Raw genomic sequence first — 25,585 nt, 5'->3', positions numbered from 1 at the left:
TAAATATTTCTGAAACTCATATTTTCTACTTACCTTTACCAAATTGTGTCAAAAGAAAGGAATTGTCTTGAGCTCTTATAACCAACCACGTCCATTTATTAAGCACACAATATGAATTCTAGCTCCTTAGCTGGACGTTTTTTTAACTTCTTCTTCAAATTAAAAAGAGATGCAAAAGTTAGATAAATGATGGATACAGGATTGTTAATCAAAATATCAAATAAAAATACTATTTTAATAATATTATAATAACACCTAAGCATATCACATCAAGTTTATTAAAACCTAAAAATAAGTGTCCACACAGTCGGGTATATTGTTCACATCAATGTACTTAATCGTAATTTATAATTATAGGAAACTTGTATTGTATATTATTTTTAATATTGAGTAAAACATACACAATGGAACATTGCTTCAAGTGATTACGTTACATAACCTAACTATGAAAATAAGTTTGTATATGGCATCGGTCATGTTACGCCACCTAGTGGCTGTCTCACAAACAATAATTAACAAGATTAAAATTGCTCGCGTGTCATGCTTAATCTTAATGTTTCTTTTATTCACAACCTTTCATTAACAATTTAATACCTGCAACAGTTTACTTAATTTACTTTTCAACCAACTTCAAAAGGAAATAGAGAAAGAAGTCTTTTTTTCTAACCTGAGACTGGATTAACTGATTTTGTGGATTCTGTTTTCATGTAACATGAAATAGCTGTCATTTGGTCCCATTAAGTCATCAATTTTGTCTCAGTGGTTTTTATTGGGAGTCGGTTGCATGTTTATCTTGTTAATATGTACTACATTTCTTCAGTCATTTGAGGCTTCATAAACTCACACAATGCTATAACTAAACGAACCTCAATCCTCATTCCTAATATCTTCGATACTGTCAGGCAAATTCCTGCCTTTTGTCTCAGGTAATAATAAGCAAACTAGTCCAGCAGCTATTGGTGCCAGTCCAAATACTGCCGTTGGTAACCATGGAATGGTCGCAGAGGTATTGGAAATGAAGGGAGCGACCATGGAACCGATCCTCATGGTTGTGGAACAAGCTCCCATACCCATGTTCCTAACCACAGTTGGGTACAATTCTGAGGTGTAAATGTACATGGTGAATGCACATATGGCTGCGCAGCTGACTCCCAGGCTCCCGAGCGTGAGGGTCGCGGCGAAGACGTTGGGGACGAAGTGAAGGATGATCACGAACACTCCCCCGAGGATGCAAGACGCGGAAAGGGTAAATCTTCGACCTAGGATCTTGATCAACCAAATGGAGCCGATGTTTGATGGGATCTGCAATAAAAAGGTTAAGTTATAACTAAGTGATTGCCTTCAGGATAAAAAAGATTTTAAAACGTGACAATTTCACTTGTACAAATGCTTGTTCTAGCGTATGTGACTTGACTGATTCTGAAATCCTACGCGACACGGAAATTTCCTTAGTTTGAAATACCTCAGATTTTGATCAAATTAATGAACTTGGAAAGAAGAATACTAACCTGAATGACTCCAGCCAAGGCAACACTGATGAAGGGATCTGGGCTGGTCTGGCTGATGTACTGGTTGAACCCGAAGTAGGAGACGCCGGTGACGAGCCAGATGAAGCAGCAGCACACGGTCTTGAGGAGCAGCCCTCGCTGGAAGATCGCCGTGTAGTTCAGCTTCGGCTTATCCGAGTTCGCTTGGAGATCTTGTGATAACTGGGTTAGTGTCTCTTTGATTTTCTCCGTTGGGAGATTGTTCCTGGAAAAAATTGAGATCAGATTCGTGAATTCAGATAGTCTTCTCAATAGTATAATTACTAGAGGAGTTTCTGTTTGGAAAGGTATATAATAATATGATCAATTGGATACAGAAGTTTTCAAACACTTTTACTTATTTGTGCAATGATTATGTAATTTTTAACCCAACCTTATTTTATTCGTTCTACTTTTTTATACCTACCAATCAGAGGATATCATAATCCTTTTATAAAATCCACATGTGTATGATGTAGATTAAATAAATAGAATATTGACATACATTCACTGAACGTTATTCAGTTTATCTACGTTAACAATTGCTCTGAGATAATAGACGAGTAATCTTAAGACTTATAAATAATTCAGTGCATTATAAACGTGATAAAATATTGTGTCGTTTGAAGGAGAAACGAAGTTCTTCAAGGTTCCACTTACTATGTAATGCATGAAATGAATGAATAAAAACTGGTCAAGTGCGAGTCAGACCCACAACACTTAGGATTCTGTACAACGAGGTTAGCCAAACACAAATCTTCGAAAGAAAATTTTCCAATTTATTGTTCTAGGGGCTAAAGTAATCCATCATTTGTGCAAATTCCAACTGTTCATAAATGTTTATGAGATAAAGCCTGGTGAACGACCGACAGGCGGACAGGCAGCAGAACCTTGCAATGAGAGCATAAAAATAAAAAAAAGACAGAGATGTAAGTAATATTCCCTAGTGCACACCATGTAAGAATATGATTACAAATAAATATATAATATCCTTACATCCTAGCTGCCTTTGTGACGACTCTGGTGGCGTCATCAACTCGGCCAACGCTGACCAGCCAGCGCGGCGTCTCGGACAGCACCAGGAAGTAGCCCAGGTAGACGAGGGTCGGGATCGCCATCGCCAGCATGTAGGAGTTCCAACTCCTGAAGTAGAACGCGAACAGGGTCATCGATATGTGACCTGGAATGTACGGGATTATTGTTAATGTAATTGCATCATCATCATCCACAGCCTTTATCCTCCAACTGCTGGGCATAGTCCTCCCCTTTCTCGTGCCATTTTCTGCCGTCCTGTGCTAGCCCTTCCAGACTCGAACCGAGACTTTTATTATGTCATCGAACCGTCTTGCTCCCGTAACGTAATTTAGTATGTGAAAAACCCAAGGTTGAAACAAACATGACAGCTCCTCTTTATTAGTATTGCAAAGCTTGAGATGAAGTTAATGATTCATACATTCATGACAGCTTTTTCAAGTTAAATGACAAAATAATCATCCAAATTATTCAGGTTCATCCAGTCCGAAATTCAAATACACAGCAAATAGGATCGTGTTCATCACACTTCAACATTTGTCTTGGGTGGGAACCGAACCACTAACCACTAGGCCAAATATGAAAAACAACAAATCAACAACCTTGTCAGACCGTTGAGTCGTTAGTGTTAAATTATTGTGATCATTTCAACATAAAATATTTATTACTAATACATCAACAAAAAACTAATGATTTATATTCAAATGAGTTTTTATTTAACGATATGTCACCCAAAATAGAATGGAAACGTCTTAATACCAGCTATCCTAAATTCAAGGTCTTATTATAAACTAGTTTTAATGTAAATAGTCTAGAAAATTTATTTATACGCATGTATTAATAAAATGATCTCTTCCATTTTGTATCCGAACCAGTATAATCCTGACCAATATTATAAATGCGATTGTATGTTACCGTTTAAGGCAGAAAAGATCTTCGCTGTAGATAATTATACTGATCATGTTCTTCAAATTTTAGAATCAAATATGTGGGTGTAGTATTAAGCAGCTAGACCGATATAAACCATATTGGGTCAAGCTGCTTAATACCTCACCTATAGCCTTCCTCACGCGTATATATCGGGATTGGACGACTAGTTTCGGACCTTTATCATGAGCTGACGCGGCGGGGTAGCGAGTTGAACTGGGCAAAACCGATCAATACGCGTGAGTTAACCATCATTTAATAAAGAATCATTCTCCCTTACTATGAAAATAAAAAGGTATTCTGTATAGCTTACCAATGATAAAGGGCAGCTGGTACAAGCAGCCCGCCATCTCGCGGTACCTCGGCCCCACTGACTCCATGATGATGACGAAGGAGACCACCATGGTGCCTGCCGTGGCGGCCCCCTGCAGCGTCCGGAGCACAGTGAACACCGTGTAGTTGGGGGAGAACGGCACCCCCATGCCGATGATCACAACCGTCGTAACGGCGACTAGGAATGTAATTTTGCGCCCGTATCTGGAAAGTTATTTAAAAAATTACGCTGGTGCTCAGGTCAAATTGCCGTTTCGCGAAATGGGTGAAAAATGGTGGTCACAGGAGTGTTAACCTAAGTTTATCAAGGAAGCACTTTATCTTGCCAGCAGTTGATACATTTACTTAGAGGAGTTTAATGATCTGCAATAATAATGCCTCCTTTTTTTGCCTTTGGTCTTGAATAGTTTAGAAGACAAAATAATATCGACCGAGATTCGTACGACTCTCTAGATTTTAATCATAACTAAAAATATTGGTAGCACTTGTGAAACCTATCAGACTATTATAATTTTATGCATAAATAATCATAGTAATTTCTTATATTTAGATATCCTGCGCATTTAGTATTGCGCACTTATTCGTTGAGACATAGATTACTAAATAATAACTGAGTACTAGACTAGGTTCTGACAGAAACCAGTTAGTTCAAATTATCATTTACTAGCTGTTGCTCGCGACTTCGTCCCCGTAAGTAGACGATATAAGTTATGATTTATACCTGCCCTGTTTTTTTTCACATTTTCCATTGTGTCTTCGCTCCTATTAGTCGCAGCGTGATGGTTTATAGCCTAAAGCCTTCCTCGATTAATGGTCTATTCAACACAAAAAGGATTTTTCAATTTGGACCAGTAGTTCCTGCGATTAGCGCGTTCAAACAAACAAACAAACTCTTCAGCTTTATATATTAGTATAGATAGTATAGAAGTATAGATAATTTGTACTGGTTAGCTTGGTTAATCATACATTTTCGATGTATCAAATTAGCGACCAAAACCGTATCTTACTAGGCTAGAAAATAAAAATGTCTTGCTCTCATCTAGATATTTGTTGGGAATGGTATCTATTTTAGTTGAAAACTGCACACAAGTAACATTATTACTATAAAGTTTGAACTATAAGCATTTAGAAAAAAGAGCGAAAGGTCATATTTTATAGCATAATATTCATTGTCTTTTTTTAATTGTATTGCCAGCCATCAAGACATTAAACAGAGAAAGTGTCTCATCAAAATAAAAAAAAATGAAATGTTTTCGATAAAAAGTATAAAAACACAACAAAACGTAAAATATACTAGCTGTTCTATCCTATCTTTCTTGTTGGATCAAGCTTCACACGGTGAGCAAATGTAATTGAAACCGGGAAAGTAGTTTAGGAGTCCATCGCGGTCAAACGACGTGATACGTTTTTCCGCGACAATATATAAAAATACCTATATTAAGATTAGATTATACTGTGGTTTCTTAGGTTTACGCGAATGTTAGACATTCCCGCCGAGAACTTAAATTAAACCGCGATAAAATCCGTTAAAGTAGTTTCATTTCAATTAGATTATACTTTTACAGAAGTTCGCGTCATTCTTCTTCAACTTCAAGTCTTTCTTTTATATATTATTATTATATAATATTCAGTAACCTCGATTGCAATCTTATCGGAATTTAACCTCACTTAAATTTAATTTCACTAATAAAATATATAACCTGCCTATTCGTTCTTATAATAAAAAAATCGATACCAAAGTATTTGTCACTGTTAATGTTGTTATGAGAACAAAAAAAAAAATGCATTCAAAACACTTCTTTGTATCTTTTTCAAGGCAAATATAATTTTATTTTAAAATTATATCTAATAGTAAAAGACATTTTGTTTTTTAACATTACGTTAACAAATGCTTGTCTGATATGTAAGGTTGTTTAGACTTTATTGTTGGGCCCTTGTGATGCAAATTACGAAAACCCTTAGCATTATCTATACTAATATATAAAGCTGAAGAGTTTGTTTGTTTGTTTGTTTAACGCGCTAATCTCAGGAACTACTGGTCCAAATTGAAAAATCCTTTTTGTGTTGAATAGACCATTCATCAAGGAAGACTTTAGGCTATAAACCATCACGCTGCGACTAATAGGAGCGAAGATACAATGGAAAATGTGAAAAAAACAGGGCAGGTATAAATCATAACTTATATCTTCTACCCACGGGGACGAAGTCGCGGGCAACAGCTAGTTAATTATATAACATTATTATTAAATAACTGAAACTATGTTTATTTATTCACCACCCACTACTGGGCACAAGCTTCTTTCCGTATATTATATCTTTGAAAAAATATAGTACGATTTTTCTAATGAAGGGATTGCATAACTATATTATCACACTATTTAATTACTGCAAGACTTACAACTGTAAGTAATTATGTAATAAACTATCGCGTTATCAAGTCATGTATTAACATGGACACGAAACAATGAGCTGGTGATAGCATTTCATTGTTTGATATTTGCTTTAAGTACATTAGGCAATCCTCGTACTGACAATTGTTATTATAACTATAATTTATAGCTTCCTTATTGGAGAGAGAATGTTTTCTTTCATGAAGCTACGAGTAGGACGGTTCAGATTTTAAGAACAACTGTCCGAATTGAAATTCTATGCATTGCTTTAGTGCGTTCAGGTATTGCAATAGAATTGACACCTAGTCAAACTAGTATAGCAGCTATAATAACTAGACCAAAAAATAAATATCTCCGTAAACAATAGTTGTTGCGGTCATAATCGTGTAAGGTGTCAATTTCTTTTAAATCGTTTTGTGTCTGATTTTTTCTGTTGCAGACTGGCCTTGGTTATAAATCTAATTTGAAAACATGTGGTTAACAAGGTAGTTATAACCATAATTTTATTTAGAATAATAATGCTAAAACTAGTTATGAATACTAGATCAATTATTAAAGTTTGGTGAACGTCTGTCGATCCGATAATGTCTGCTTATGATTTAGGACCCAGTGTTAATTTGGAATTTATTATTGGATTTTTGGAATTCATATATCATTCACATTGACATTTATTATGTCCATAATATGATTAATCAAAATTACAATAATTTATTTAAAACTTGATTATAGCCAATATTTTGTTTGCAATATTTTCATTTTGGATTCCGAATAACTATCTGTGCGTAAAAATTCAATACACATAACATGAAATATGCTAACTGCACGATTACCCATAGATTTTACAACAGAAACTGGGGACCATCCAAAATCATTTAAAATAAGAACTTATAGTTTTGAATGAAACAGAAAATCCGTTATCTCACTTCCAGAACAGTATTAATCTTACATCAAGAGCTATTAAACCTTTGATCCCTTAATACCAAAACGGTACTGACCTGTCAGAGAAGAATCCAAATATGGAACTCCCAACGAGGATCCCCGCCTGCAGCATCGTCTGGGTGAAGCTGGCCAGCCACCGCCTCTCGCACACCAGATCCCATTCCGAGACAATAGTATTATCAAACGGGCTCGTATCATACTCGTACTTCAAACAACCTTCATAGCACGTGGAATTCTGTACATCAACAGTTGAATTTGGTAGGCTGATGCATCGGAAGGTTAGGTTCGGCGTCAGGAACAAAATGGCTAGTTGCACCCATCCAGTGTTCAGTTTCACTAAAGATACCGTCCCGAGAACTATTAATTGCCATTTACCAAAATCACCAATTAAGTTTGTTAAACTGTCTTCTTTCTTTACACTTCTTTCCTTGTCTGGTATTTTCGTCTCCATTTTTGTCACTGTTTTCGCTTCATTTGTTTCCTTGTGATGGTCGTGCGGACGTCCGACTCACACCGCTGTTTAATGCTATCTGTTGATAGTAAACAAAACATTCACTTAAATGATGTCATGAAACTAAGTCTTACTTGTAAAGTTTTATTACAGATTAACGTTTATGTTTATACACGGTGATTTTTTAGTCGTCTTACAAAAGCAGCCCAGTTCATGTATCCGGCATAAAATACCCGTAGGCGCGATTATTATTTTTTTATCATCAACTAAGATATTAGGTACGAAGAAAAATGAAACAAGAGAAATCTGAAACATACTCTTAAAAATGAAAAAAACGCCGCCGCCCGCGCCCCTCACCATTGTTACAAGGCTCGGACCGCGCTCGCAACGGAGCTGTGTGTCTAAAACTAGGAATTGCATCATAATATTGAATAAAAATTGCATTTTAAATTTATTCAAATCTCATAAATACCTATTTTTTTATCATGAACGTATTCTAGTCACTGGATAGATGAACTGGGCTGCTTTTGTAAGACGACTAAAAAATCACGGTGTATTAATATTGGAGTATTTGGAGTGGGTTGCAAGGTGGATTGATATCTATGTCTAGGTAGGGGATATGTAGTAAATTGAGTTTTAAGATTATTTGCACGAAAATGAATTTATAGGTATTTGTTTGTCAATAATTTGAATTAATTGCATCGAACCAATAACAAGTTCTTAACTTTTTACACTTATATGCTAATCCCTTTTTAGGGATCCCTACTTCTGAGGTTCCGCAGTTTGTCCGTCAGTCCCAGATATCTAGTGAAATTTTCACAGATATATACTAACAAATTCAAAATGAAGATTGAAGTGCAACGATTCATACGGCCATAAATTTCATGGGTGACCAAAGTCCGTTTGAAACGGTTTTTAGCCTATTTAAAATGCAATGTTGCAATATTAAATGCCGCCCGTATTGTAATATTGAGGTCTAACCTCGTCCTAGAAAACATTATGTACCTAGTACGGTAACTAATCGTGAATCTGTGTGAATAAATTATAAGTATAAATATATCCTTAAGCCCTCAACTATCCAATAGTTCACTAATATCGAATATTTTAAGTCCATCACTGGGTATAGACACTGCAATCTAGATATAGAGTAACAACTATTATTAATATTATACAATTATTCTGCCCTCTTCCTCTCTCCTAAATTTTTTGCGTGCCCAACAGGGTCCATATTGAACTGCTATTTATTTTCTACCATCTCTGTAACATATGGAATGCAATAAATGATTGAGTATTGAGTATCTTGTGTTATTAAACAATTAATCGGTAAAGTGTGAGTGACACTGGTGACACTTAGGGTCCTGTACAAAATCGCTAATAAAAAACAATTGTCACTATTTACAACCCTGCCAACTATTGCTTATTCACGATTTCGATATTCATTATGGTGGTTTGGAACTTCATCTATGGATATTTTCACTGTCTAGTTATTACAGTTCCAGAGACAGATTTGTGAAAGACGGACCTAGGAACCTTAGAAATAATATTCCGTTTATACCCATTGGGCGTCGCGTTGTCTGCCTTTTTTAAGTGTGACAAATATCATGTCTATTACTTATTCTAATATTTCTAGCCTTTTTATCAACGAAATAAATTCACGATAACATGCATAAAGATATGTAGCGCTGCATAAAGTATATTGAACTTGGTTTCCCATCAAATGAGATTTATTAAGGATTCGATTTTTACTTTACTTTTTATTTTCATCGTCTGTAAATCATCAATATAGCTATCACTATTTATGAGATACAGCCTGACCGACGGATGGACTGACGGGTAGACAGATGAGCCTTAGTAATACGGTTCTGTTTTACCCTTTGATTACGGATCCCTAAAAAGACCTCATTCGCATCCTTTTTTAACTACATAAACAAGAAACCAAAAGAATACCGCAAAAAATGGTCACGTGTACCAATACATAATCCACAGAATCCCATTAGTTCTATAGCTACCTACTTCCAATAATTACGCAAGTTGTTAGCTAAACACTTTATGTATCATCTAAAATGGATAGCTCTTATTCAAAGAAAGGTCGAATCAACAGATGCAAACGTTTCGCACGTTATGATGTAGTCAACGGCCATTTTTGGTCAAGCGTGGGCTGAGCAGAAAAGGACGATTGGGAAACTTAATACCTTAAGAGTCGATGATCCTTGATTGAATTTGGTAAGTCCACAAGCAGGATTTGTCTTGTATAGGTTGGAAATATTTGTAAGAGCACAAGTACTCTTACATTGTAATAGTGTTGTTTTACTATTTGTGTACATAAATTGGTAAAAATTTACTATTAACTATACCGAGACTTACTACTTTTTTTACTAGGCAATTATTTTTATTATTTCCACTAAACCTCTTATTAAAACTTCAGTGTTAAATATTTAAGAGGTTTTATTTTTTACAATTAGTAAATAAATACACCGTGAAAATTTTAGTATTATTATTATCTTATTATCTTAGTTGATGATAAAAAAATAATAATCGCGCCTAGGGGTATTTTACGTCGGATACATGAACTGGGCTACTTTTGTAAGACGACTAAAAAATCACCGTGTATACTTTCGCAAAAATGATACACAGAAGAGAAGACGCACAAAAGTTTTGAGGGTCAAGAACAACCAAAAACCATGTACAATGGCACTTACCTACAAACGCGTCAAGTTAGAAAGGTAGAGTACCAAACCAATATTTCCCTTGAGCAGTTAATTCGATGCATTTAGTTAGTATTTTAGGGCATTCGGTACTTACTAAAGGTGAAGGACATAGTAATGGAATCTGGATTTAATCAGGTAAATCTTATACAGGTTTCATAACGATGTTTCCCTTCACCGACGCACATCGATACCTTGGTATTAGGTACTAACCACAAAGTATTTACAATTTGCGTTTGCCCATGGATCCTTGGCTGACTGTACATATACGGTAATTACCACATTAAAAAATAACAGAGACATGAATTTCTTCATGACACTCATATTCATTTCTCACGTAATTTCGAAAGTGTCTGGCGCGGGTTCATCGTTTGACGCGAATCTGCCTTTTCATAAAATACTCTGCCTATTTAAATTTCAAATTATCCATGATGTAAAGTTTTTCATGAAAATGGTAGGGGGAACTCGACTCTTTCGCACAACACTGGCCTCAGCTAGCCATGGACCGAGATAAATGAAAGAAGAGGAGGGTGGCTTTTGCCCTGCAGTACTACCAATGGCTGATTATAAAAAAAAGGTTTTTATGTAACTGTATTTGAGTCCTTTAGTTACATATTTCCTGGTCATTTGTCTTAGTGCCACATTTAAATCTAAGTTCTGGTCAGCTGCTGAATGTGAACAGGCTTACTATGAGCACCTGGAGTCAGCGTAAAATTAGACAGAACTTCGTCATGTTCTATGTATAATTGAAGAAGGTTTTTTCGTTTAGGTATGCACAAAAAATTTGAAAATGTATGGAAATGCAACAAAGTAGGTACGTCAATGTAAAGTACCACGCGTTCAAACACGATTCAGACATTACCACTAACATTAGAAACCCATGTATCACGGCAATTACAATAATAACTATAGATAGACACTCCATACCCAAGGTCCATGCACTCACAATAACATTGACTTTACTTACATAATAACATGAACTTCGAGAGGAAAACAGTCCTTAACCCAGCAGTAAAACAAAATGTTTGAGGTTACTCATGTTTTCGATAGCAACCTTCATGGAGTATCATGAGGTATTGACTTCTATGTGAGTGTGAATGGTGTTTTGTATACAGGGTGTTTGGCAGAACGTTGAACATACGAAAATGGTGGATAGGTGGGGTCATCTGCTACTTACTCAGCCATAATTTATTTGGCCCACTGGATATTTTTAAATATTTTTTTTTCTTTCTTTTTGCTTCACCACTTTCTTCACTTTAAAGTGTATAAGTATAAAAGATTAAAAAAAAAACTTAATATTGCCTGTTTTACCCATTTTTAATAAAAATTACACTTTAAAGTTAAGAAAGTGGTGTAACAAGAAGAAAGAAAAAAAAATATTTAAAAATATCCAGTGGGCCAGGGCCAAATAAATTAGGGCTGAGTAAGTAGCAGATGACCCCACCTATCTACCATTTTCGTATGTTCAACGTTCTGCCAAACACCCTGTATAACGCTTGTGTGGGAGAGATCTTAAGAGGTGATGGTACTTAATCATTAGGAACTTAGGTAAATAGACAATTGGTGCTTTAAATCAATGGGGTGTGTTTTAGTGAGACACAAGAATGATTCTTAATCTAATGTGCTTGTAGTTCTCGTGTCGCGGTGTTTGTCGTTACTCTCCTCCGAAACGGCTTGACCGATTCCCGTACAACTTTATTTAGCTACGTATTCCTTAGGCCTGAGAATCGGATATTTAGTTCTCATCCCCCTTAGTGTAAAGGGTAGTCCGTCCACCACATTTTTTGTTTTATTCTTACATTTTTTTGTTAAAATTATTTTTTTCATATTTATAATGCAAAACAACGATGATTTTTAAAGAAGGCGGTGTGTAAAGGGCGATTCATATAGATTTTTTCGGTCGTTCGGTTTTATTTTTATTTTTTTTAAGGTGAACTGCTCGCCTCGTATGTTCCTCTCTCTCCGGGTATCTTAGTATTTCCTTATCGCGGCTCAATGACACAGATATACTAATATTATGATAAGTATGATTGCTACAAATTGCAATTCATGGAAAGCACTATAATGCGATACATAATCATTTACTGCAGGCTGCATTATTGCAACAAGGTCACGTTATTCTAAATGCAAATGATTTGTAGCCAATTAATCATTTTTAATATTCCGTCCTTAAAATGTTAAAACAGAACTCTATTACTGAGGCCCCGCTGTCTGTACGTCTGTCACTATGCTATAGCTATTCAAACGATGTGTTTCTGCTTGTGCTATAAGAACAATAAAAATAAAGTTAGAGGTTAAGCAACGGTTATAAAGGTCATAAATTTGCTAGATACTCAAAAGATTTGTTAATCTTGCGCCTATTTATTATGGCTCACTTGACTTCCTTTTTAATTTAGCTAAGATTTTTTTTCTCTTAAAAATAAATAAAAAAGTTAGTAACAACCGAAGTGGACATACCTAGACACGACATTCAAACACTTATTTCGATGGATAAGGTTTACCTTGATGATTTTTTAGTATCGCCTCATACTGATTAATGTTACCGCATCCAAGATTTAATATTCCTTATCTCAAGTAGATTGAATCGATAAGGATCTCTCTACACATCTTTTTATCAACTGCCATTTTTACAAAAGGTCATATCTATGAAGAAGAAGAGATATCCAAAACAATTATAGAGATAACATCAATCTTGGATTACTCTTTGTTCAATTCCTTACTAATATTATAATCGTGAAAGTTTCTATGTATGGATTTATGAATGTTTCTATCCCCATATATAGTAAATAGTAGATATACAGGGTGTCCCAAAACTCAACGATAATCTGAGACCGGATGAAAGGCCAAGTGATAACAGATCAGGGAAAAAAAATCTGTTTCTATTTTTTGAAAAAAAAAAAAATTTTTTTTCATTGCATTAATTTATAGTTTCGAATAATAGAATCGTTAATGAAGATCCCGGAATTAAAATACTCACAGCGAAATTGTCACATTGGTGATCACAGGACTTAAAATTGCGACGAGGGATGTCGAATTTCAACTTTTTAAATGTCTCTTATCGCTGAACTGAGTGATATGGTTTTTTTTTTATATTTTTCCCTGATCTGTTATCACTTGGCCTTTCATCCGGTCTCAGATTATCGTTGAGTTTTAGGACACCCTGTATATATATTAGATAGTATAGATAATTTAGTATATATATATAATATTATAGTAGGACCGCAACAGCTAGTATAATATAATAACGTTATTCTAACTCAGTACTCCCTATTATTACTATTATAGATCCTCCTTATCATTGAGTACATCTAATACATAATTCAATTAAAGTCGTGTACCACGCGTAATTAAACATTGATCAAGCAATTAAGCAAAAAATAATTCAAATTAGGCTATTAAGGAGCATATTTCAAAAGTCGAAATTTGAGTTAAATATTTTTTTATATTTATAGTTAAAATATAACTTATATCGCTAATAGAAACCTGAAGAACAAACACAAATACTATTGGAAAGTGTTAAACAGGATGTGCATATTGCAATCGTACTATATCCTGTGGAAATACACATGTACAGTCAGAAATAAAAGCGATTAACAAAATGAGATTTCTAACTATTTAAACATTGAAGACAGTTTACTGAAACAATGTAAATAATTCTACTATTGATTTAAGTGCCAGTATATCTTAACGAAAAGAAATTATTTATTCAGCAAATATAATAGACGTTAGTTGTCATTTTTAAGCTGGATAGAGTCGAAATTTTCCAGCTGGCTACTCTGAGAAGAGAAGTCTTATCAAATGACCTTTTTCGTTTTCAATATGTTTTCCTTCAGGTATCAATATCACTTGTAATTGTAACTTGATAAAACAACAACACTCATTGAATTTCATTGTCCACAATTGTTTTAAATATCTGTTTGTATTAATCGACTTCTTCTTCTGACTGTACACGTTATTAACTTATTATTGGTAATTTAACGCAGCAATTATGTATCTAGATACTATGATCTCAAAAAGGGATCCGATACTATTGCGGTTGTGTAAGCAGGACAACGCTAAGAGTATTATATAGTGTAATCTCGCTCCGACAATCATAACAGTCGTTTTATCTTCTATACTTCTATACTAATATATCTATACTAATCTATACTCTATACTTACTTACTTACTAATATATAAAGCTGAAGAGTTTGTTTGTTTGTTTGTTTGTTTGAACACGCTAATCTCAGGAACTACTGGGCCAAATTGAAAAATTCTTTTTGTGTTGAATAGACCATTCATCGAGGAAGGCTTTAGGCTATAAACCATCACGCTGCGACTAATAGGAGCGAAGATAGATACAATGGAAAATGGGAAAAAAGCAGGGTAGGTATAAATCATAACTTATATCTTCTACCCACGGGAACGAAGTCGCGGGCACCAGCTAGTGATTGATATAGGACTAAGGTTTACAGTAATTAATGAGCAAATTAATTATATATAACGATCGGCTCTATTTTTATACGAGCTTTACATTTTGTAAATCATTGAGACGTTTGTAATAAACTAGAGGTTTTGTATAGAATAAATGTGTATGGTAATAAATGGTATGTTGTATTTAACGGTACCTACGAATAGGGGAGCCGTTGAGGTTACCACGCTAAATCCACTGTGCGTATGTGTCGCGGATTCGATCCCCGAGTAGGAAAACTGTATGTGTTATCTCTACGAATAGTTCTGATACACAAATGATGTATTTTTGTTGCCACTACAATAACGAATAAAACTAATCCCACATACTGCAAATTAATAAATGACTCTACATATATTTCAAAGCAGTATGTTATATGAAAATATATATCTATTATCATCTTAATTTTTCAGTAACCCTTTACAAAAATTAAAATCCTGTATAGCAATCAGTGTTATTGGTCGGTTCTAGACACATAACTGGATTTTTATGTTTCATTTTATTTGCCAGGCATTAAGGTAAAAGGATAAAGTAAAACTCAAAATTAATGAGCCGTACTTTGTGATCAAGAAACCGATCTCAGTTTAAATGTATGGAGACTTCACAAAAAGTTTAAGGTCTTATTTTTATTGTTCATAATGATGATACTTTGAAACAATCACGTCGTCATCCGCCTCTTTGTCTGTTTGTCTGTGAGACTCTGCTTCCTAGCAATACATTTCAATAGTTTATTATATTTGTAACGATTATTGTCAAATAACTATGTTGCTTATATAACTTGCTTGACTATTATTTCGTTAATTTTACTGGAACACCCTGAATTCATTGTGTACCTATAACTGTAAACTCCCTTAAGATTTTAAGTTAAACAGGTTTGGTTCAGGTCACTCATCCACAGCATTGCACTTTTTTATACTAAACCGTGAATCAGACCTTGATTTTTTTGTCACAAAAAATAATGACACTTTATGAATAAGTATGATGAATTTACGACGCCTTCGGTGAAAAGAAATAAACAATAAATCAAAACCGGCCAAGTGCGAGTCGAACTCATGACATTAAGAGTTCAGCACAAGTAATTTTAGTATTATTTTTCAGAAGACAATGGCCTCCATACATATTTAGAACCGTATCAACTGTAGCAACACATCTACTGAGAAATTTTCGTCTGTATTGCTATCACAGTTCATGAGGCACATCCTAGTGAAAGGTGGACGGATACACGGGGGAACAGCGGAATCTTAGTCATATTTCCGTTTTTACCAATTTGATACAAAACCCTAAAAATAATTATTTACAGATCTGTCGCGTCTCTTGATCTTTCACAGTCAATTCTTACAATCAGGTTTTTGAAAGGATTCTGCATTCTATACATTTTTAAATAATTACAGCACCAGCCATATACAGGCTGTTGACAAGAAGCATCTTCCCAAATAAAGGGGAAACACTATGTGTATTCGGTGTTTTAAGATTCTTTTTTTTAACAAAAACTCGGTACTTCAAAAGTTTTCGTAATTATTTTGAACCCTCACAAACTTATTTATCGCCATAAATTAGCGAATTCATTGATGAATAATTAAGCCTCAGACAGGACTCGACTTGTGACTCCCGAGTAAACACACCAATCACTTTTGTTGTATGTTAAATTGCGAATATAATGACAATCTTAAGAAAACACAAATAATAATAAAGCCACCCTTTAAATAATGTTCTATACTCTTAAACATCATGCATTGCATGGATGCAGTGACATTGCAATCACAAAATTATATTAAATTTATGTTCTTAGCTTGCCTAATGAACGTTTGATTGTCCCTTAAAACCTTAATTTAAACTTGTTTTTGTGATTACCTTTAAAGTAATCTTAATTTAGTTCGTTTGACCTACTTACCCTAAGAACTAGCTGTCCTATGTAAGACTAATGTATTAACACACACACATTTACACTGTATAGTTTTGTTACATATGTTTGTAAATAAACAAGATATCATTTCTATTGAAATATTCAAATGTTTTTCTTTATAATAAAAACTCTCTGTTCTATTTATTTTTGTCATGCCTTGTCATTATTTTTGACATCCATATTCATATAATGAAGTAATTAAAGTAAACCAGTTTAATAGTTTCTTTTATCGTGATGGTGTAAAAACACAATATGAATGAACATCGTAAGAATAACAATATCAAAGCACAGAAAGAAAACTAATATATTGTACGTAGAATATTAAATTAACAATATTTTATTTGATGACGTCTTAACATAAATTGATTAAATTCAATTTGAAGTAAATCGACGAATTAATTAAAAAAACAAATAATCATAATTTTAAAATTCAATATCATTCCTACCCACAAATCAAAAATAATAACATACCTTTTTAAAAATCACAAAAATAAAAACACTTAATAAAAACAACAATTTAAATTAAGCACACGTCAATGACTCGTCTGAGTGACAGTTAAACTAATACTGAGCGGGAAACGCTGCGCTGCGGAACGACTGTTAAATCAGGTTTACACCAAACTGTCTATAATGACCTTTATTAAAATACGCTGGAAATATTCCTTACAACATTACAACTTATTTGGTGATTTTTTGCCCTGTCTACTCCCTGTCTACTACTAGCTTCTAGGCGCTAGAAGAAAATTTAAATAAAACCTTAAATCTCCGCGAATGACTTTCAATTTCGATAAGGTTCGTGACTTCGTGGTGCTGTGGCCTTGCAGTTTTAAGCACGGATTTATATGTACAGGGTCCGATTCCAATCCTATCAAACGATTAATGTGACTTTTTCAAAGATATTATAAACCTTTTTATTAATATTTAGATACCACTGACAAGTGGTGAAGGAAAACATCGTGAGGAAATCTGGATTCTAAATACTGGAATCTGAAATCCAAAGTTTGTAAAAATGCAACTTGTGTACGGGCCCAGTATCGTGAAGTAAAACTGAAAATTTCAAATGTCACACTACGTTCTTGTTTGTTGCTATGTTTTGGCATTAACAATGCAAATAAAAAAAAAGATTTCTTTATGTTTTTGAATAATGATTCCGATTCTCATACATACTATCGACCTGTATTTAATACTAGCTGTTGCCCGCGACTTCGTCCGCGTAGTTAGAAGATATAAGTTATGATTTATATCTACCTTGTTTTTTCCACATTTTCCATTGTATCTTTGCTCCTATTAGTCGCAGCGTGATGATTTATAGCCTAAAACCTTCCTCGATGAATGGTCTATTCAATACAAAAAGATTTTTTCAATTTGAACCAGTAGTTCCGGAGATTAGCGCGTTCAAACAAACAAACAAACAAACAAACTCTTCAGCTTTATCATCATCGGCCTAGCCTTTTCCCAACTATTTTGGGGTCGGCTACCAGTCCAACCGGTTTCAGCTAAGTACCAGTGTTTTACAAGGAGCGACTGCCTATCTGACCTCCTCAACCCAGTTACCTGGGCAACACGATACCCCTTGGTTAGACTGGCTGTCAGACTTTTTTCAGCTTCTGACTATCTGTAACGACTGTCAAAGATGTAGGAATAACAGCCGGGACCCACAATTTAACGTGCCTTCCGAAACACGGAGGAACTCGTTATGACAGAGATGGTCACCCATCCACGGACCAACCGCGTCAAGCATAGCTTAACCTGTGATCGAATCACTTATGCGGTTATAGCTTAGCCACGAGCTCCTCATATATATTTATTCACTTTATATATTAGTATATAGAGTACAGATATCGTATGTATTGTAGTAGAGGTCACTGATTGCATAGCTTATTAAACATTGTTATTTCAGTAAATTGACTCTTACGTTAATTACATTTAATTGTTCCTTAAGTGGTATCTAATAGTTTTATTTGTGTTATTATTATTTTGAATACAAACTGAGGGCATACCGTTACCTTTTAAAGTTTCTCTCATTGCAAGTGTGGGAGAGAGATGGCACTCTACGTCTTGTAGCGCGCTGTCCCACTTCCACACCTGAAGTAAAAGGTGATAGATTAGTTCTCTGGATAGTTCGAGTTAACGCTTTTTTTATTTTAGCTCATTTTATTTATTGAGGACACTCTTTGTTTATCTAATTCTAAGCCCTTGAAATAGTTTTAGTACAACTTTTTAACTAGTTTAATTAGCATGACTGCCTTTGAAATATTTTTATCACCTAAAAAGTCACAAACGTCCTGTAATTACAAAAATCTTAATATCTAAAGAAATAATTTTCATATTATCTTATAATTACTCTCTCTTATTTGACACATAATACAGTCTCATTATGATCTATCAACTCATTCATTAGATATCTATCTGTTTACAATAAGTTTAAATACAACAATCTGTGTGAACTACAAATAGATCCAAGCGTGGGAATTTTTGTTTATAACTCGCCGCTTGCCCTGCGGTTTGTCCCGCTGAATATCTGATCTTATTGATTGTAATATAGGAGCATTATTAAAATAAATCGGTTTTATAATTTTAGTATACTGATGGAATACCGTCTTGCGTTAAGGTATATTTATGTCAAATTATTAGTGCAGTTAATCTTGGGTTTGTCTACAAAGAGTACATATGAGGGAGGGAGCCTTGGTCCCCAGTTCTGCTATATTACAATTGTCGATGAATGAATGGAAATTGCATTAAATTTGACTAATTTTAGAAGTTCTCTGCATCTATTGACAGTGAGATATAAGGATCGGAAAACTTAAAATAGATTATCCTGTTGTTAGATAGAAAACAAATAAAAGAAAATGATGGAAAATAGAAATGAATGTGAAACAAAATATATCCTTTTAGAATTGCGCTAAAAATGATGTAAACAAAAACTGATCTATGACAAGTAAATGCTATCTTATTGCCAAACCTTGCAATTCGCTCAGTGTCTATACAAACTGTAGCAACAAATACACAGACGAGTTATCTGTTAGTATCTAATCTATTTGTTTCATGGCTACACGTGGAAACTTGAATAAACATACGAAATGCCCAAAATAATGTATACTTAATGTTTTTTCTTTAAAACGCATATTGAAAAGCATTATAAATGTAAAACTGGGCCCCAATTCTGCTATGTACAACGGCCGATGAATAAATGAAATTTGGCTTAAAATTACATTTTTCGTTTTCTCTTAAGCATTTTTCTACACAATAATTGTAAATGTAGTACGGGACGGTACACTCAAGGGCAATACAATTAATTTCCAATTATTGTATTGGCAAAATTCTTAAGAGAATAGGAATAATTTCAAATTTAATCCAATTGCCATTCATTCATCGGCCATTGTAAAATGGCAGAATTGGGGCCCTGTTGGTAAGGTGTGAGGTGAATCTTACACAACTATTGACCAAGTCTCAAGTTATTAATGGTAAAACATATTTCTTGAAGAAATTATCATAATTTTGTGAAGGTTATTGTGAAAAGTAACGTCTTATTATAAGAGTAGATATATTCTACAAAGTCTGATATCACAGTTTTCCCGCAACATAGTGTTACATTGAACAGTAGTGCCTCTTAGAAGGCCGATCGCTGGATCCTTCCGCCAGACGTGTTAAGAATTCACTTTCCTCATATATGCAGATGGGTTTACCATGGACCTAAATCTATTTCTTTAGGTACTTAAAAAGGTTAACAATTTTATAATAGAGGATCTTAATCTTAATGTGCTTTTTTTATAAAAACACATATCTTGGTAAGCATGTAAACGACTAATTTATTTTAGTTTCTTCACATACCTGTGTGTGGTAATGCAGACTCAGTAGGATCTTGCAGATGCTGGCTATTATTATTAATAAAAATATAATAAATTAATCTGTTCTATCTCTTCTAATATATAAAATTTACGTGTAACGATGTTAGTTACCCTAGTCCTCCGAAACGGTTCGAGTGATTTCCATTAAATTTTGTATACATATTAGGTAGGTCTGAGAATAAAACAACATCTTTTTTTCATACCACTAAGTGACAAGGGTTGCACACAATAAAAAAATATTTTTTGGACGAAATTGTTTGTTTTTATATTTTTTATAATGTGACATTAAAATACATACAACTAGAAAATAATATTCGGCAAAACAACGTTTGCTGGGTCAGCTAGTAAAAATATAATTTTCACTATATTGAAATTGGAATTGGTTATTTCGGACCATATTATTACTATGGACATGTATAAGAGACAAATGCCTCAAGAATCGCCCGATACCTCGCGATTGTTTGATGTGCAATATAACAACTTTTTAGTACTTAATTGTTTTACATGATTTCGGCAACAAACAATAATTATTTTCAAATGAATATAGAATTCTTTAATGAATGAATCTCCTATCTACTTAATCTTACATTTTTTTTGTCTGTCTGACATTTGCAAAAACATGTTGTTGTTGAATTGGACAAGAAATTGAAAGGATTATGATTTTATGATCTATAAAAATGGTCCAGTGCGAGTTGGAGTCGCGATGCTTAGGGTTCCCTTAAAATGTGCAAAAAAGAAACAAATTTTCAACAAAAATGGTTACTCATCAAATTTATGGTCGTCGATGTTTAGGTTCATGATTAGTTGTTATAGGAGCCGCTAAAATACAATATTAGTGAAAAATGAGCTATCAAGCTATTCGTGAAAAACACCATAGTGACAGACGAACAGACGGGCGGGCAGACACCGGTAAGGTCTCAGTAATAGGGGTCTTGTATTACCAATCGTAGTGACCCAGAAGGTGAACGGTTTACCGAATAAAGAAAGTGTCTTCAGTTACCAAGCAATAAAAATGGTTACCAAATCAATTTAAATAATGAGGTGTTGGTTTCTCATAGTCTGACAGAACTCTGCCTCACCACGTGAGCCAAACCAACAAAAAATATTCACGACACGAATTGTATGTTGTCGTTATCTTAACCTAGCATCAGTTTTTGACCTTAAGATAGTAAAAAACTTTAATACAAATCGTTAGTATTTATCATTTTGTATTATCTATGTTTATTCCCAGGTTTCAATAAAACTGTACCTGTGACTTAGGGTTCTGTATCCCGGAAGAAATACAGATACGGCTCTCCTGGCATCATGTTCCTATTTTCTGAAGATCGCGATCTTACATATTGCATGGAAGAGCCGAGTGCTTGAGATCATCACACTATACCCACGGTTCGATCCCCGCGTAGGACAAACTAGTCCTTGTGAAAGGAGTAAATTCCTTGGTATGGGAGTAGATTTTTTTTTAACCATGGAGTATCTTTCTTCTAGAAGTACTTTTCACGGATACAACTATAGAAGGCAATGTTAATTTGTCAGTATTGTGCAGGAGTCGTTTATTATTTAGATTTTAGTAAGGCAAGACACAAATAATGATTTTTGTACGTTCGGTGCAAAGGTCCGGTTATACTTAAAACATGTTTGGAACTTACGAGTCTAGGTACAACGCCATCTACATTGTTGCACGTAAACTAAAACTTATTTAGTATATCGCATTCCCGCTAGATGGCGTTGTACCTAATTGTTTGATAAAGATACACGATTTTATTAGTTTTACGATTTAATAAATAATTCGATTCGAATACTCTAATTATAATAATCTGTTCAAAATAGCAGAAAGAAATAAAGTTGTTTTTATGAGCTAATCAGAATTAGAAAATACTTGCGAATGCGCCCGTCAAGACCATCTGATTATTATAATGAATCTTAAAGTCATATCTTTGTTTTATGCAATGATACTTTCATATTTCACAATATATATATTTTTTATTCATATGATCATTGTGTGATCCACTTTTTTTAGCCTATTTGTTCTTTAACCCTGAGTGTCACAAGGCCGTCTCGCACTTGCCCAGTTTTTCTTTTAAAACCTAAATAAGATTTGGTTCGGTGTCGTAACGATCTTTAATCTGAATGAAAGTGATTCTCACGTGGGTGGGTTACCACTAAGTAGTGACACAATAGTGCCGACGTCATTTGTTTTGCCGCAAGACTGTTATGGTCAAGGGCCTATTTGGTAATGATAGGTACTTGAGTGTTCTAGAAACTGAATAGATTGTGGTTCAGTGGCTAAGCGTATGGTTTTCTGAGGAATTTTACTTTGGGAATATTTATACTTAGTGCTAAAATATGACGGGTCATCATCCAGGGGCCATCCACCCCTGCTCTCTAGAAGAACACATATAGTACACATACAAAACTATATGTGTATTATATGTGTTCTTCTGTCATATATCTCAATTTGTCGCAAATTCGACTAGTAACTGGTTTTGGTAAAGATAAATCTATATCTATATCTACATATACTTCTATACTAATATATAAAGCTGAAGAGTTTGTTTGTTTGATTGTTTGTTTGTTTGAACGCGCTAATCTCAGGAACTACTGGTTCAAATTGAATAATTCTTTATGTGTTGTATAGACCATTCACCGAGGAAGGTGTTAGGCTATATAGCATCACGCTGCGACTAAAAAGAGCGAAGATACAATGGAAAATGTGGAAAAAACAGGGCAGGTATAACTCATAACTTATATCTTCTAACCACGCGGACGAAGTCGCAGGCAACAGCTAGTTATACATAAAGCATCATCCCATACCAACTTCACAGCTTTGTAAGTTTTGCCAAAGCTATGCAACTTTGACGACCTCCGTGGTCGAGTGGCGCACGCACCGGTTTCAAGGTGTCGCTAGCTCTGAGGTCCCGGGTTCGATCCCCGGCCGGGTCAATGTAAAAATTCACATTTCTACATTGTCTCGGGTCTGGGTGTTTGTGGTACCTTCGTTGTATCTGAATTCCATAACACAAGTGCTATAGCAACTTACTTTGGGTTCAGAACAATGTATGTGATGTTGTCCGTATTTATTTATTTAACTACAAAACTCCTAATCATTAAATCACTCGCCTCCCAAGTTCAGACTTGTCTATCACAGCACGTGTCACTGCCGACTCTGGACCTGTCAAAACAGTCAATAAATGTTTCCCAACGCCTCTCGTTAAGCGATTATATCGATATCGTGGTCAGTTGTGATGAAACTATTCATTCAAGGTCAATTTTATTAAAAGTGGTCTCGTTGCGAAATTTTAATGCATTTGGATTTGTTTAGACAGTTGGCAGTAGATCCTGATGGTGATTAATAATGATGTCGGGAACAAAAATGGTAAATATGTAATTGAAACAAACATATGAACGCCGTGATCAGGGGTGGTTCCATGCTTTGGTGTTGTTAAAAGCTGACAATGATGATGGTTTTTGGAAAATCAATAAATGCCCAGATAATAAAAATTACGTCACTGTGAAAGAATTATCTGCAAAAAAACATTCGGCAGATACATTTTTCGCGAATTTTCTCCGCGCCGGAAAATTTTGTTTAATACTTGCGAAAACTCATGATTATATTTAACAAGCTCTTGCCCGCGACTTCGTCCGCGTGTTTAGAAGATATAAGTTATGATTTATACCTGCCCTGTTTTTTTCCACATTTTCCAGTGTACCTTCGCTATTATCGCTTCGGTTTATAGCCTAAAACCTTCCTCGATGAATGGTCTATTCAACACAAAAAGATTTTTTCAATTTGAACCACTTGTTCCTGAGATTAGCGCGTTCAAACAAACAAACAAATTCTTCAGCTTTATATATTAGTATAGAAGTATAGATGTCCAGGAGCTATATAAAGACAAGTTATTACTAAAGAAAAGGTAACCATTGATGGTATAAAGAATAGACAGCATTCGCTCTTACTATCCAAATATTCATTTTATTTCTGATGCATAACAATTTGTACATTTCCCCAAAAATGACGAAATTAGTCGGTTTTTTTATGAATATGCATTTTAAAACAGGTTTAAAAAAAATATATATCCGAAAAGCTAGACATAGTACAATCAGCTTCTAAATAAAAATGTACTAAATAATTTAGTTATTGGGAATGGGCAACAAAATACTTGAACCTGGGGCGTGAGTTCAATGGTATTTACCTGTTATTTTTTTGTTATACCTGTAACAACATTAAATTAATATTCTATTCTATTTTATTCTATTCAGATATCACAAAAAACTTGCCAAACACCAACATTTTAGACTTTTTTTAAAGTAGCTTAAAAATTGTTTGTTTGCTTTGATTAATCCATCAACTTTTGTCTCTGATAGTATCTATGTTAATTAGCGATTGTAAGTACACAATTAGTGTATGAATTAAACCTAATATTTTTATTATAAAATAAAGCATTTTCTCACTGCTTATAACAGTGCAATCCGGTTTCATTACACAATTTGTCGTTCAAAACACAACGTCATATGAAATATTATTCAACAATGACCATTTTGATCAAGGATACGCCATATTTGATTCTCGATGGGCACCTTATTAGCAATGCATAGTGGACAACTTTCGTTGGCGGTGGGTGAGGAGAAATTTTTCATTTTTATCACATTAGCTACTAAGATCTTTGAGGAGTCGGACTGTTTCTGTCTCAAGGATATAGAAAGTGAGTCGCTTTGTTTTATTTTGGTTTCCTTTATTTGTTAATAGGGTGATGGATACTGTAGTGCTTAAAATTAGAAAATAATCGATGATTGTTTTTTGAAGGACTTTAAATTTAACTACATAACAATTAATAAATGTAGAGTTAGACTAACAACTAAGCATTTAAAATGTAGAAGAAGGCTTTATCAATTTACTTACTCAGATATGTTTTGCGTGTAATGACATGCTATCTGAGCATTGGTTGCCTAAAAATAGTATATGCTTACTGGGAGCAGGAGTGCATGGATAGTGGAGTGGTTAAACTCGCCACGCGAAACTTATACGTCGCGGATTCGATACCCGGGCAAGTATTTGTATGATAAACGAATTCTTGTTCTAAGTC

General features: G+C 34.4%; 1 protein-coding gene across 2 annotated transcripts; it reads right to left on the bottom strand.

Annotated features, from left to right (window-relative positions):
- Positions 1 to 221: 221 nt before the first annotated feature.
- Positions 222 to 17,262, bottom strand: LOC113501896 (organic cation transporter protein-like). Of its 2 annotated transcripts, XM_026883198.1 has the most exons (6): positions 17,128 to 17,262; positions 7,204 to 7,677; positions 3,799 to 4,022; positions 2,523 to 2,706; positions 1,509 to 1,752; positions 222 to 1,302 (listed from the first exon to the last, which is right to left on the bottom strand). In XM_026883198.1, the coding sequence occupies exons 2-6, from the start codon at positions 7,596 to 7,598 to the stop codon at positions 868 to 870; spliced, it is 1,482 nt and encodes a 493-aa protein (XP_026738999.1). In that variant the 5' UTR covers positions 7,599 to 7,677; positions 17,128 to 17,262; the 3' UTR covers positions 222 to 867. The 2 variants fall into 2 exon arrangements, with proteins under 2 accessions (XP_026738999.1, XP_026738998.1); XM_026883197.1 differs by lacking the exon at positions 17,128 to 17,262 and having other exon boundaries at positions 7,204 to 7,765.
- Between the last annotated feature and the right edge of the window lie 8,323 nt (positions 17,263 to 25,585).

Source organism: Trichoplusia ni, chromosome 16 (assembly GCF_003590095.1).
Source record: "Trichoplusia ni isolate ovarian cell line Hi5 chromosome 16, tn1, whole genome shotgun sequence".
In the NCBI taxonomy this organism is placed as follows: domain Eukaryota; kingdom Metazoa; phylum Arthropoda; class Insecta; order Lepidoptera; family Noctuidae; genus Trichoplusia; species Trichoplusia ni.
Note: the sequence above shows the minus strand (reverse complement) of the source record. Positions and strands in the feature narration are given on the sequence as shown.

What these genes read in the sequence shown, in the direction of transcription:
- LOC113501896 (XM_026883198.1), bottom strand. Translation starts at nt 7,598, where the DNA reads ATGGAGACGAAAATACCAGACAAGGAAAGAAGTGTAAAGAAAGAAGAC. An exon ending in CCAGCTGCCCTTTATCATTG is followed by an intron (nt 2,707 to 3,798) that starts GTAAGCTATACA and finishes CGTACATTCCAG; the next exon opens with GTCACATATCGATGACCCTG. An exon ending in CCTTGGCTGGAGTCATTCAG is followed by an intron (nt 1,303 to 1,508) that starts GTTAGTATTCTT and finishes TTTTTATTGCAG; the next exon opens with ATCCCATCAAACATCGGCTC.